We start from the raw sequence: 14,126 nt of genomic DNA, 5'->3' as shown, positions 1-14,126 counted from the left end.
GGTTGTACTGCGTGATAGAATATTTCTTTTGGTTCTTTTGGTTTCTTGTACATAGATTTTTCTGTTGTTTGGTGTAGTTCCGCTGTTCTCTTCCTCATCTCTTGCATTACATACTTGTACTGCAGCAATTGCGTTATTTCCGTTGACAGCATGAAATATGTGGAGAAAACTGGGCTAATAAAATTTGATTTTCTTGGGCTTAATTAATCGTTTAATTAATCGTGATGGAAAAAAGATTATTATTTCTTCAGTTCCTTTGAATAACTAAAAATCCTATGAGATACTCTCAAGCGGTGATTCAATTGGAGTGTTTCAGCTTGAAAGTTCGGGAATGAGAGAAGCTTTAATTAAACTAAAACCGGACTGCATTGAAGACATTATCGCTTTAATTTCCCTTTATCGTCCAGGACCTATGGATAACATTCCAACTTATGTTTCAAGAAAACACGGACTTGAAAAGCCAGATTATATTCATCCGTTACTTGAGGAAGTATTAAAAGAGACATTTGGGGTAATAATTTACCAAGAACAAGTGATGGAAATAGCCCGTATTCTTTCCGGGTATAGCTTAGCGGAAGCTGTAACGGTCCTATATATGAGCTGTTTATTAAATGACTGCAACTAGTCTAACGTATTTATCTGTTTAGTCAAAACAATACATTAAGCGGCGCTACCTCACTGTTTACGCGACTGTATACAAATAAAAGTCGAGTCAAAACAAACAGCGTGACGTCACAAATAATAGACATAGATATAATGATCCATAATGTTGAGAAAAATATGTTAATTATAGATAATTTGAATATAACAAAGTATCGATTATATAGATTTTAACATGCAGATCCACAATATCTCATTCAATTATAAATTAATAATGAATATCAATATGTAAAGTTAATTTATTTATTAACATATGAAATATTAGAAAAATATAAATAATTTATATGTAAAATGAATAAGCATAGAACATGAGTAAGAATTGGTTTCATTAATAACAGCTAAATAACAACTGTTATTAATAAATAAACAATTAATAATTTATTTAAACAATAAGCTATATATAAAACGAAAATATCAAGTTAATACTTGATAATGATAATTTTATGATTTAGAAATCTTAGATAACTAATCTAATAATCGCATATTAAGATTAGAAGAAAACCGTTACAAATATGAAAAATTAGTCATAATTCAAATGTTATTAATTAATTTAAATAATTAATTTTGGAAAATACTTCCAAAATTAATTAACTATAAAGTTATATGAAATTTTAATAATTTTCTATTGTAAATAATGTAATATCACGTTAATTAACTTATTAGTTAATAACTTCTGACGACACTATTGGCGATAATTGTATATTGTATAAGATCAACAAATAACTAATTCTGTAAAATTTACATGTGTTAAAAACTTAATATTAATGGTTATTTACTTGTAAATTAAGAAAAATCATTTCTCAAAATTCGCGAATGTCTCTCGAATTTTCGATGAAATCTCTCCTGCAATAATAAGCGGGAAAATCTATGTATAAATAGGCCCACCTTTGCACAGGCTAGATTCATTCACTTCTAGCCTTGCAAGGTGAGCGCATGAGTCTGAATAAACTTGGATTAACACCTAAGTTCTTTCTCTCATTGTGATTAACTAAGCAAGACTATCCTTTCCTTATAATTTGAGCTCGACTTATAGAACATCTCGCGCTATAAGAAACTTGGGCCGAATTATATCCTATCAAAGAAAGACTTTAGCTCTGCTTATGGGACAATTCGCACCATAAGAAACTAGGGCATTGTCTGACTTTCTTCGATATATATTGCAATTACTTATGTATATTTGATCTACTTATTTATTATACTTGATTCATTTATCTATTTTCTTGACAATTATAGTAAAAACATCACATAGCAGATCTGCTGAGACGTGCCATGGGTAAGAAAATCAAGGAAGAGATGGATAAACAACGTGAACTTTTCATCCAAGGGGCAACGAAGAATGGCGTTGATTATGACAGGGCAAGTTATATTTTTGACCTTGTTGCAAAATTTGCTGGTTATGGGTTCAATAAATCTCATGCTGCAGCATATCCGGTGATATCTTATCAAAGAGCTTACCTTAAAGCTAATTATCCATTAGAATTTTTTATAGCACTAATGAATCTGAATATTGGTGATAGAGATAAACTGAATTTATTTTATCATGCAGCAAAGTTTAGTGACGTTACCGTTCTTTCACCTGATATAAACAAGTCTCAAGCTGAATTCTCAATAGAGGATGAACGCATACGTTATGGTATTGCTGCCTTGAGGAATGTTGGTTTTTCTATAGCGGAAAGAATAGTGAACGTACATTCAAGCGCTTGTAAGGACATATGGAAATTCATTCAAAATTCAGGTCATATAATAAATAAGAAAGCGCTAGAAAGCCTGATTAAATCTAGAGCATTCGATAGCGTGCATAAGAACAGAAAGCAGCTATATGAGTCAATAGACTCGCTGATTTACTTTGCAAATAAAAACAAACAGGATAGAGAATCAAGTCAAGCTGCTTTGTTTAGTAGTCTTGATGTCCTTAAACCGAAACTTGAGAATGTGGAAGATTTTGATGAAGAGGAAAAATTAGAACATGAGTTATTTTCACTAGGATTTTATTTAACTAATCATCCACTTGAAAAATTTAGAACTCTTCTGGAAAAGTTAAATATTGGGTTTATCGGAGAAAATAAAACAGCAAAACCTCCTGGGGTAATATTAAATGCACATATGAGAACTTCAGAGCGTGGAAGGTTTGTTATCCTCACACTTTCTGATCCCCATAACGTTTCTGAAATAGCATTCTATAATAATGAAATAATAGAAGAAAAAAGAGATTTATTTTCACCAGGAACATTTGTGATAATTGATCTTGAAGCTTCGGAAAATACAACAAGATTGGCAGACAAAGATATATCTGAGTTTACAAAAAGAATCACATCTACAATAAAAGAATTAGTTCTCACCATTGAGTGCACGGATTCGCAAAAAGCCGCTATGGAATTAAACGCAATATTGAAAGATGAAGGCAGAACCAAAATAATGCTAAAACTTCTTCTCGAAAAACATAAAGTGAGCATCTTATTATCAGGTGCGTACTCAATTGTTCCTCAAGTTATGTATGAAATATCAACTTAAGCTGGATTAAAGGCATAGAAATTAACACAAATAACTTGCTTATATAAAAAAGCTTTATATAATGTGTAACGGAATTATTTAAGCCGACTATTCGTTGAAGAATACTTGCTCGCGGCCGTCCGCACAATATTTATCAAAGGAGGGCTCGGGAGGCACGAATGCTCCCACGACTGAATGGCACACCGAGCGTGTGTGCCAATCGCGCACAAATTAAAGGAAAATCGGGAAAACGAACGGGTTGACGCAATAATATATAACACATATATATAACAAACTTTATTAATACGAACACAATAAAAGAAAAATAAAAGAAAGACACACAAATTAATAATTAGACGGAGCACGCACACTCCATCTCGCAAATCGGCCTAATACAAGAAAAACGCTAATCCGCTTAATCGGATTATCGGCAATCACTGCCCGATAATCCGCTTAAGCCTAAACGCCCGCGAACGCACTCGCGACCTCAACACCCGACAACGGGGGCCGGCATCACTGCCCGACCTGCACCGTTGCACCCCGGACATGCAAGAGAGCGAGAGAAAGAGAGAGAGAGAGAAAACCGGCACCGACCTTCCCAACGGCGATCTCAGGTGAAGATGGCCGCTCCCGGTCAACGGCTGCGGCTTGCTGCTGCTACTGATGTTGTTGCTGTTGCTGTTGCTGCTGCAGCTGTTGCTGTTGTCGCTGTTGCGGCTGTTCAGCTGTTGCTGCTGGTGCTACTGCTCAGCCGCTCGCCGGATTCGCTCGCCGAACACGCGCGCGCCAGCGGTACGGGCTTCGCCCTTACCCACGCACACCGGTGCTGGGCGGCAAGGCTTGGCTGGGCGCGACCCAGCCACTCACTCCTCACTCACACCAAAATGGAACCACCGATGCGCGCCCACACACCGGGTGCGCATCCACAAAACAAACGACGTGGCGAAGCACCGCACCGCTTCCAAAGAAAAACCAACGGAAAATCCAAATCGGCAACGAACGAAAACAAACGCGCGCACGCGATCGGCCAGCCCAAACGAAACTGCCGATTCTTCCCCCCGGCTGCGCACGCATCGGATCCGTGCGCAGCTCGCGCTCTCCCCATCTCGCTCGCTCTCCCGCATGACGATCCTGGCAACGGATCGTCGCCTCGTCAACCGCCTCCAGCTCCGCCAATGCCCGTTCGCCGCACCTCAAACAGAGAAAAAACCAGGCATGAGAGTGTATACCAACACACTCTCAGCCCGGGTGTAGCGAACGGACGAGAGAGAGACAGAGGAGAAAAATCGGCGAGCCAAAATTCTCCGTCACAAATGAAATATTTAATCGGTATTAAAGTTAGATATAGTGAATCTTTATAAATTTACTTTTATAACACAACAAGGATTATTACAGCAAGAAGTAGAAAAGATGGTCCAAGAGCTAGCTGTTTCATTGAAAAGTATTAAAGCAGATGTTATGTTCCAGAAAATCAGAGATATTCTGAAAAAAGGAAATGACAAGCTTACAACACAAGAGTTAGAAGTGCGTGCTGAAAACATTAAAGAAGGTCTAGTTGCTTACTCTGATTTCTTGGAAGATCTTACAAAAATTGTATGGGTTGAATTGGAACAAGATCTCTCAAATTTGAAAGAAGTGAAGTCAAAAATCGATAAAGAGTTAAAAGATGACCTAAAAGATTTAGGAATAAGGCAAGATTTTACAAAAATTCTAGGAGGCAATCCATAACGCAGTGAATGCTTTGAAGAGAAATATTTCAGAACATCTAATAAAGATTTTTTAAGATATTTTGAAAGATTTTAGAATAAATGGTCCAACTCAATCGAGCAAAGCGTTGGAAATGCTTTTGAAAAACATTGAAGCATCAGGATTAATTAAGTATGAACATTGGGGTCTTTTGGATTTTGTATATCACAAAAATAAAATGAAGAGCGGTCATTATTGTATAATGTGCATAAGTTCTACTGCAAGCATTCTGGATGAATTTATGCGTAGAATGAAACTTAATGAGAACGTAATTCGCCACTTTCCTGTGCAGGTTGATAAAATTTTTGAAGGTAAATCTCATATGATGAATAAACAAATTGAGGAGCAAAGCGCATAATGATGAAAAGACGAAATAGTTTTAATAATTCTTACGTATCTGTAAATAATAGGACTGGCTTTAGGCGTTCTAAAGTTTACCCTCTTGCTGCATCTAAAGATGAAGACATAGATTATAAAAATATAGATTTATTATCCAAGTTTACCTCTGACTATGGTAGGATATTACCTAGAAGATTAACAGGCGTATGTGCAAAAAAACAAAGGAAGTTACGCTTAGCGATCATAAGGGTACGTTTTTTAGCTCTTATTCCTTACTGTACTAAAAAAGTTTAGGTAATTTATGTTGATAATTTTAAAGGAAAATATAAGGACTTTAGGTAAGCTTGGTGAAGTTGTCAAAGTTAAACCAGGTTATGCACGTAATTTTCTTTTTCCACAAAGAAAAGCGGTGAAAGCTACCAAGGAAAATTTAACAAAGCTAGAGGAGCAACGTTTATTAAGGAAAGAAGAGAATATAAAAAGATTAAATGTAGCAAAAGAGCTTGCATTGTCACTACATAATAAGTTTGTGGTATTGATAAAGCAAGCTTCAGAGGATGGTAAAATTTTTGGTTTACCAAAATTTTACTACAAGAAGGACATGTGATAGATCACCGTAGTTTATCTTTTGGTAGAGTAAGCATCAAAAACTTGGGTGAATACCAAGTAAACGTAGAATTACATAGTGAAGTAGTAGTACCAATTACTATATACGTCGTAAAATCCGAAATAGATGTAAATGAGCTAAGGCAAGTAAAATTGCAAAATCAGAAGTCTGAGCAACAAGAGGCAGAGCAAGATGCGAATAAAGAAGCTACTGATGGTGATGATAGCTAATCAAAGATGATCCCTTGTTATAGTCGTAAAGAAATGGCTGCCATGGCTAAGCTGGTGTCATCCCAGTGCTCCCCTCATATCATCCTAGTGCGTGACACTGGGATCCAGTTTATTTCATCATGGACATTATTTTATGCTTCTAGAATCCGTTGTCCATTGAATAATTTGCAAATACTTTTATATCTGGATTCCAGTGTCACGCACTGGAATGACACTATTATTGGAATAAATAAAAAATGATTCCCCGCTATAGCAGAAAAGAAATGTCTTCCGTTTGGGAGGGAAATAATAAATTTAATTTATGGCTTAAAATAGAAAAATTAGGGTGTGAAGCTCAAGCAAAGTTAGGAGTGATTCCGAATAATGTTGCTGACAACCTCTCTGGTGCTATTGAATTTGATGTTGAATGTATCAACGAAATTGAATCCATTGTAAAACATGATGTTATAGCTTTTCTGACATATGTTGCTGAAAAAGCAGGAGTTGATGTTCGTTATCTTCATTATGGAATGACAAGTTCTGATGTTTTGGATACATGCCTTGCGGTGCAACTGAAAGAGTCCTGTGATATTTTGCTCGAGAATCTAAAAAATTTACTTGCAGCATTGAAAAAAAAAGCTGAGGACTATAAAGATATTGTTTGTGTTGAACGCAGTCATGGAATGCATGCAGAACCAACAACTCTTGGAATAAAATTTGCCAGATTTTATGCTGAATTTAAACGCAATTATCAGAGATTAATTAGCGCGCAAAAAGAGATCTCAATTAGTAAAATATCAGGTGCAGTAGGCAATTTTTCAAATGTTGATCCGTTTGTTGAAGAATATGTAGCGAAAGAAATAGGACTCATACCTGAAATCATATCGTCTCAAGTCATTCCTCGTGATAGACATGCTATGTTCTTTTCAGTTTTCGGAGTGATTGCAAGTTCAATAGGAAATGTTGCTGTTGAAATTCGTCATTTGCAAAGAACTGAAATCGGCAAAATTTCTGAGCATTTTTCCAGTGGGCAGAAGGGAAGCTCTGCTATGCCACACAAATGTAATCCTATTTTAAGTGAAAATCTGACTGGACTCTTACGTTTAATACGCAGTTATGTTTTTCCTGCGTTAGAAAATGTTGCATTGTGGCACGAACGTGATATATCACACTCATCTATGGAAAGATGCATTGCTCCTGATGCGTGTATAACAATGGATTTTGCTTTAGTGCGATTAACAGATTTGATAGATAAATTGATGATCAATAAGGAAAACATTGAAAAGAACTTAAATTCTTCAAAAGGTTTAGTTTTCTCACAGCGTGTATTGCTTGAGTTAGTAAATAATGGTTTGGCGAGGGAAGAGGCGTATAAAATTGTTCAGAGCAATGCAATGAAAGTGAAACAATACAACAGTGATTTTCTGGCCGAATTGAAACAAGATAAACCCTTACTTAAGGTTATTAACTCGAAAAAACTTGAATCTTTGTTTGATTTGAAGTATTATACGAAACATATAGATCGTGTGTATAATAAGGTTTTTAATTAGGCTAAGTAGCTCAGTTGGTAGAGCAGGAGGATCATAATCTCTTGGTCGGGTGTTCAAGTCCCTCCTCAGCCATTCGAACTAAACTATATTTAGCAAATCAGTGCTATTGGTGAAACCCAGTGTCAGTAACTTGGAATAAGTTGTATATACACTCAGGTGAGGAGACAATGGATAAGAGATTGTGAAAAAGGGCTTAGCTTTTGGCCTATGATCTCTTTAAATGACAGAATTTCACTACAAAACTTAACTTTCTTCTATGCAGTTAGCTAAGTCAAGCAAGGTGAATCTATCTCTTGTTGTAAACGCAAGATCGACCACTTTACAATATTGTTCTTTATTCCAACTGAGGTGCTCTGGTAAGTGTGGAATTGATAGATCTTCAAATATTTTTGCCGGTGTTTTGCAGGTAGTAAATTTTGCTTAATTAAACTGGAAATATTATGCCATTTTTTACAAATAATCTCTTGGATTTTTTACTGCATAATTTGCTTCTGTTCAAAAGTTCTTACAAATTCGATATTATGAAAGCACTGAGTTATATGTTTTACATCTAAAGTGGTCGGTTTGATTGTTACGTCTTACGACGCATCCTTTTGTAATAAATGCACATTCGTGAAATTCAAAGCTGCTAACCTACTCGCACGTCAGCTGACGAAACGTGAGGTGAATGACACTCCGAAATAAAGTGTTACGGCTTACGACGCATCCTTTTTTGTAACAAACGCACATTCATGAAATTCAAAGCTGTTAAAATATTCGCACGTAGGCAAAAAGCTGACGAAACACGAGGTAAATGACACGCCTAAATAAAGTCACCAAACGCAAAATTTATATTCAGCAAAAACAAAATGTCACACCATATCGCAATACTGACCTGAAAAGAGCTATAAAAGATATAAAAAGGAATGAACAAATTACTCAGGCAGTTGATCAGTAGTCCGTCAGTCAGTCAATAAGTACCTGTAATACTCAACTCCGTACACACCGGTCCGACAATTGGTGATTACTTTACTTAATAAACTCGCGACTGTTACAAAGTAATATCGTGCAAGTAATTATTCAACAACCTACCCAAAACAATTCAACAAGCAGTTAGAGCCTGCTACATTTATACAAGTCAACAAGCAGTTAGAGCCTGCTACATTTATACAATTCAACAAGCAGTTAGAGCCTGCTGCATTTCTGTCAATAATTAAAAACTACGATTATCAAGGTAGTGCAATTATCAGACATACATTTCCACATACATTTATTATAAGTGAGACATATCCAACCACTAGTCAACATATTGGAACGTCTCATTCATTAGCTATTCGTAGTTGATGCACGAGACGTAATATGATAATTGGGTTTTGTATTGATAATATCTTTTCCTGCAAATTAGCCATAGTAATCGTCGTAACAGCAATTTTTTTGCCATGTAGTAAGGAATGATCTCTTGTTACCATTTCCATTGCGTGAGCTATCATATGCTCCCCTTGGCTTGCAGAATAGCTGCCTTTTGATATTACCATTCCAAGTCCTGAAATTAGTAGAACTTCCATAAGTAATAGGACCACTTTTCTACTTCTTTTAGTAAGCGCCGTATACTCTCTTAGCAAAATTTGCTCCAAATCGCGAACAAGTCTAAAAAGTAATTCATTCTATTCTGTGCCAAGCAACAAATGAGATAGTAGCCAGTCAGCCTAAACTGTTGAACGACAAATGAAATCTGTCAATCCGCTTAATGTGAGACGCAGTGGTGCATTGGCAAGTATGTCGATATCTATATATACTGCTCTTGGAAGATGTGCTTTGAACGATTTTTTATATCCATTTACTAATATTGAAGCATTTGCAGAGGTATATCCATTCATAGAAGCGGCTGTTGGGAACGATATATAATCTTTTTTCTCGAGGTAGCTTGCATATTTGCAGATATCGTTAACAGTGCCGCTACCAAATGCAACTATTAAGTCACTGTCTTTTGCTTTGTTTCTAACTAGATTTACGGTTTCAAGAGAGGCAGCTCTGTTTGGCGTCTTGCAAGTAGCTGACACTGAAATCCAGGAAAACAACTTATGGATTCCAGTGTCACGCGCTGGAATGACAAGTGGAGCTGAAATAATTAAGTTAGGAATTTTATAAAGTACGTTTTTGTTTAAAAGTTTTGCTGTATTTTTATCTGCAACTAGAAAGACGTCATTTCCGTGTCGTGTGCTATAACGAGCCGCATTCTCGTTATGTCTCTCTCTCCCTGCAGCCAGTTTATTTATTAATCATATTTATACCATACCATGTATTATAATAATTTGTAATTTGTAGCGCAGTTAAAATGTCAGCGAACAAGGTAAAAGTCGAACCCTACGATCTATACTATCGATAGTCCTTAGCGCGGATGTCGCGGAGAGACCGCGATCGCAAAGGGGAGAGAGAAAGAGAGCGCGTAATGAGTCAGTTGGCATGCGAGCAGAGACCGGTACGGACGCTAGCTTAGTCTGATAGCAACATCTTTGTTTTGCGTTACTAGAGATTACGGAGGAGTAAGCGAGTACGCAGAGGCGATTATACAAGCCCGAAGATCGCCACTGAAGAGCGAAGACTCATAGTGAATGCTGATAGGAATTCCGTCAGCTATAAAGCTTGGAAGCGAGGACGCCCGCGCGAGCGTAGACTAGGAGTAAGCGTGGTCGCGATCTATTGTACGTGCATTTCTGCCGTTCTGATAACCGACGACAACTACTGTAAGTACCTACTCGATTCTTCTCTCTCTCCTATTGCTTGCGAATTACATTTGTTGCTTTGGCTTTTCACCCAACCTACGCACTCTGTCATTTTGCTCGGCATTGCGTCTTGCCTCGAGCCGCTTTAAGCGAATTCGTCGTCCGATCTTGCTCGGTCGCAGACAAGATCGACGCGTTGCGTTTTGTTGTCGCCTTGTTCGCTGCCGCTCACATTTCGTCAACACGCGCGCTTGCATGTACTCGCGAGTGCCTAAATACATGATTCATTTCTACTAAAATCCGCAGTGTCTTATTCCGATACACCTGCCTTAATGCATAACTACTTCGCAGCGAGACTCTTTAGGCTGTCTCTCGCCAAGTGACCTGTAGCTCACGACACTCTCCGCGGGCCGAATTTCCACGTACGGAAGGAGACAAGCTGATGCAGCTGGACCCAAGCACTGTTCGCGCTGGCGTACAGGGTCGCCTTGGATAGCGCACTTCGCTTTATTAAAAATATTAATCCGCGAGAATTATTTATTTATATAGCTGATTTAGCCCGAAAAGAGCTCGAGCTAAAACCCCGTTATAGTGCAAGGTAGTAATCTGATATTACTTCCCTTAAAAAAGTTTGTTCGGTTTGATGTAATATTTGTTTTAAATAGTGCGTAGAGTATTTACAATATAGCAGTATAAGTATTTTAAGATTGACATGAAAATTGACCCTGTAGAGCTAACTAAGAAATTGATCTCTTTTGAGAATATAACACCAGAAGACAGCGGGGTAATAGAGTATATAGCAACAATCTTTAAGAAGAGCGGCTTTAATTGTGAGATTTTAGAATTTGGTGATAAAGTTAAAAATCTTTATGCGAAATATATTAATGGAGTACCAAATTTGTACTTTGCTGGGCACGTCGATGTTGTACCACCGGGTTAGTTAAAAGATTGGGCATTTGGTCCATTTAAACCAGAAGTGAGGGATGGAATGCTATATGGAAGAGGGGCCGCTGACATGAAAAGTAGCTGTATTTATTGCTGCTATGGTAAATTTGATTGCAGAGAAGTTTCAATTTAATGGTTCGATAAGTGCATTGATTACTAGTGCTGAAGAAAGCATAGAAGAATATGGAACAAAGGCAGTTTTGGAATGGATGAAAAATAAGCAGAAAAAGATAGATTTTTGTGTGGTTGGCGAACCAACCAGTAGTGAAAAATTAGGTGATACTATAAAAATAGGCAGAAGAGATTTTGTAACATTTGAATTAATTTGCCATGGAAAACAAGGGCACGTTGCCTTCCCAGACCTAGCAGACAATCCAATATACAGGGTGACCCATTTTAATCGCTACACCTGGATTTTTCGAATTCCAAGACAGATAGGAAAAAATGGTTCAAACAAAAGTTGTAGGGGACGAAAGGGGCCAAACAATGGTTCTATCAAATTTGACCTTGAACTTGACCTTCAAGGTTATTTCAAGGTCAAGTGGTTTTTTTGAATAGGAACACCTATTTTTGACCCCGGATTCGGAAAGAGCGGAAAATTTCACGTTCAAAACCATATTGAGACATTTTATTCACGGTCATTTCAAGGTTAAATCAATGTCAAACTCCATAAAATCCATTTTAAGTCGTTTTTCCACGAGTCACAGGCTTAAGTGGTTCAAATTGATCGTTGATTTAAAACGGAAACCCATACACCCAAAACTTTCACATCCTAGTATGTAACGGTGCCGGTGGATTTGACCTGCACCGTGCGTCCCTTATCTCTCCCCACCATCGGCAGAGACTCATGGCACACCTATAGCACATAATTCACGTGCCTGATGCCTGCTCTTATGTTTTCAGCATCGTCGCCGCAACGAGCAAGAAGAAGAAAGATGGAGAGAGAGAGGCAGTAGCATTGGTCGACAAGGGCGCATAGTAACAAGCGCTCTTGTAAGAGAGAAAGAGAGAGAGAGTGAAAGAAAGAGAGAGATAAGAGAGAAAGAAAGAATCTGATTATTGCAGGCAGGCGCGTGACACTGGTCGCACTTGACGGTGCCGCGTGCCGCCGATTAGGCAAGAGAGTGGGGAGAGCGTGAGAAGCAGTCTCTCACGCACTCGGAAGTATGCTCGCGTCAGTCAGGGCAGTAGGAAGTGACCATTAGCAAAGAGAGGTGCACGGACCCCCTGCAGTCAACCGCAAAGAAAGATACGAGGAAATCGAGACGGCATCAGCATCGGCCCGAATCTCGCCTATCTTCGTCGAGTCTTCTGACCACGGACAGATTTGCCTGCAGCTAGACGCTAATACCATCTTCGGCGAGGCCCTGTATGGAAGATCTTCAATCGTCAGGTCATTTCTCTTAATCTCTTTCTCTCTCTAATTCTCACTCTAAGGCTACTCGCGGCTTGTGCGCTGCGCCAGGCTCTCACGGGCCGGCGCGGCTGGTTCGGTTATTAGCCTAAGTTAGTTTTATATCGAGTCGGTATCGAGATGGCAAGGCGCTAACGTGCCGGCCATCTCTTCTACGATCGTAGATTGTAGCGTAGATTGTAATGTAGACAATAAGACGCGCGTTTGAATGTTCGAACTGTATGCTCAGGGTAGCATGATGTAATAAAGAAGTCTATTAAGATAACAGGATTGATTACTGCGCCCACCTTTCTCTTTACCTTGTCAGGAGCGATATACCGCCTCCCTTGCCCTCCCCCTTTCAAATAATTGGTAATAGCGATAGGTACATCGGCGTTGCAAGCCGACTCTATTACAAGTAAACAATAATCGAATTTGCACATCCGAACCGCATTCTCTTCATAGCCTCACATGCTAAACTGTTACACCAGACATCCTCCAGTCCCACACATCTCTATCCCATGTATGATGTTTGTTTAACGGAAACTTCATGATCATTGAAGCTTCTGTTGTAAATGTGTCAACCTTACGTTTAGCGCTACCCAGAAACAACGACGTGGACGTAGTAAGGACTGTTTCCTTTGGGGTGCTTGAGTGAGTCCCCGTGCCTCTCACTGTTCAGGGTGCTTAATTAAAGTGAGTCCCTTCGCCTCTCACTGTTCGGGGTGCTTGATTTAAGAGAGTCCCCGTGCCTCTCACTGTTCGGGGTGCTTGATTTAAGTGAGTCCCTTCGCCTCTCACTTATGTGTTTATCTAGCCTCGAAGCAAATGTTCGAAATTACGGCCATTTGCTTCCAGGCACATAGTCAAATGCCTTTGGAAGTGTCGAACGGTGTTTAGCAAAGTTTGCCTTGGAATGGCATCGCAAGCTCGACGAATTCTGTCCATCATGTCTAATCTTGTGGTGGGCCTTTCCGCAAAAACGGCATTTTTTAAGTACCCCCATAAGTAAAAATCTGGTGATGTAAGCTCGAGTGAGCAAGCAGGTCATTCAACCGGACCACCTCGACCAATCCATCTGTTACCGTACTAATTATTCAAAAAAGTCCTGACAATTCGAGCGAAATGTGGTGCTGCACTGTCCTGCTGGAGCCACATTCTCCGTCGCGTTTCTAAGTCAACATCTTCCATAAATACAGGTAGTTCATCTCTTATTAGCGTTAAATACGTGTGTTGATTAACATTTTCTTCGAAAAAGTAAGGGCCAATCAAATATCCATTAATAATCCCACACCATACCATAATACTCCAACGTCTTTGATGGTTTACAGTTCTGACCCAATGACGATTAACATCAGACCAGTAATGACAATTATGTCTATTCAATTCCCCATCACTTTGAAATTTTGCCTCATCAGAAAAAAGAACGAAATTAAAAAAGTTTGGATCATTTTCTATCATTTGTAAAGCCCATTGGCAAAACAC

At 38.6% G+C, this 14,126-nt stretch overlaps 1 protein-coding gene and 1 non-coding gene across 2 annotated transcripts; both read left to right on the top strand.

The window, feature by feature from the left end:
- The first annotated feature begins 6,335 nt into the window (after positions 1-6,335).
- Positions 6,336-7,601, top strand: LOC131675216 (adenylosuccinate lyase-like). The gene has a single exon (XM_058954126.1). The coding sequence runs from the start codon at positions 6,336-6,338 to the stop codon at positions 7,599-7,601; it is 1,266 nt and encodes a 421-aa protein (XP_058810109.1).
- Trnam-cau (transfer RNA methionine (anticodon CAU)) lies at positions 7,601-7,673 on the top strand. Its single transcript has one exon. It is a non-coding gene; the product is annotated as a tRNA-Met (tRNA).
- The last annotated feature ends 6,453 nt before the right edge of the window (positions 7,674-14,126 follow it).

This window comes from Phymastichus coffea, unplaced genomic scaffold, assembly GCF_024137745.1.
Source record: "Phymastichus coffea isolate CEN01 unplaced genomic scaffold, Cenicafe_Pcof_1.1 PCOF00017, whole genome shotgun sequence".
In the NCBI taxonomy this organism is placed as follows: Eukaryota; Metazoa; Arthropoda; class Insecta; order Hymenoptera; family Eulophidae; genus Phymastichus; species Phymastichus coffea.
Note: the sequence above shows the minus strand (reverse complement) of the source record. Positions and strands in the feature narration are given on the sequence as shown.

Coding starts and splice junctions, on each gene's coding strand:
- LOC131675216 (XM_058954126.1), top strand. CDS start 6,336: ATGTCTTCCGTTTGGGAGGGAAATAATAAATTTAATTTATGGCTTAAA.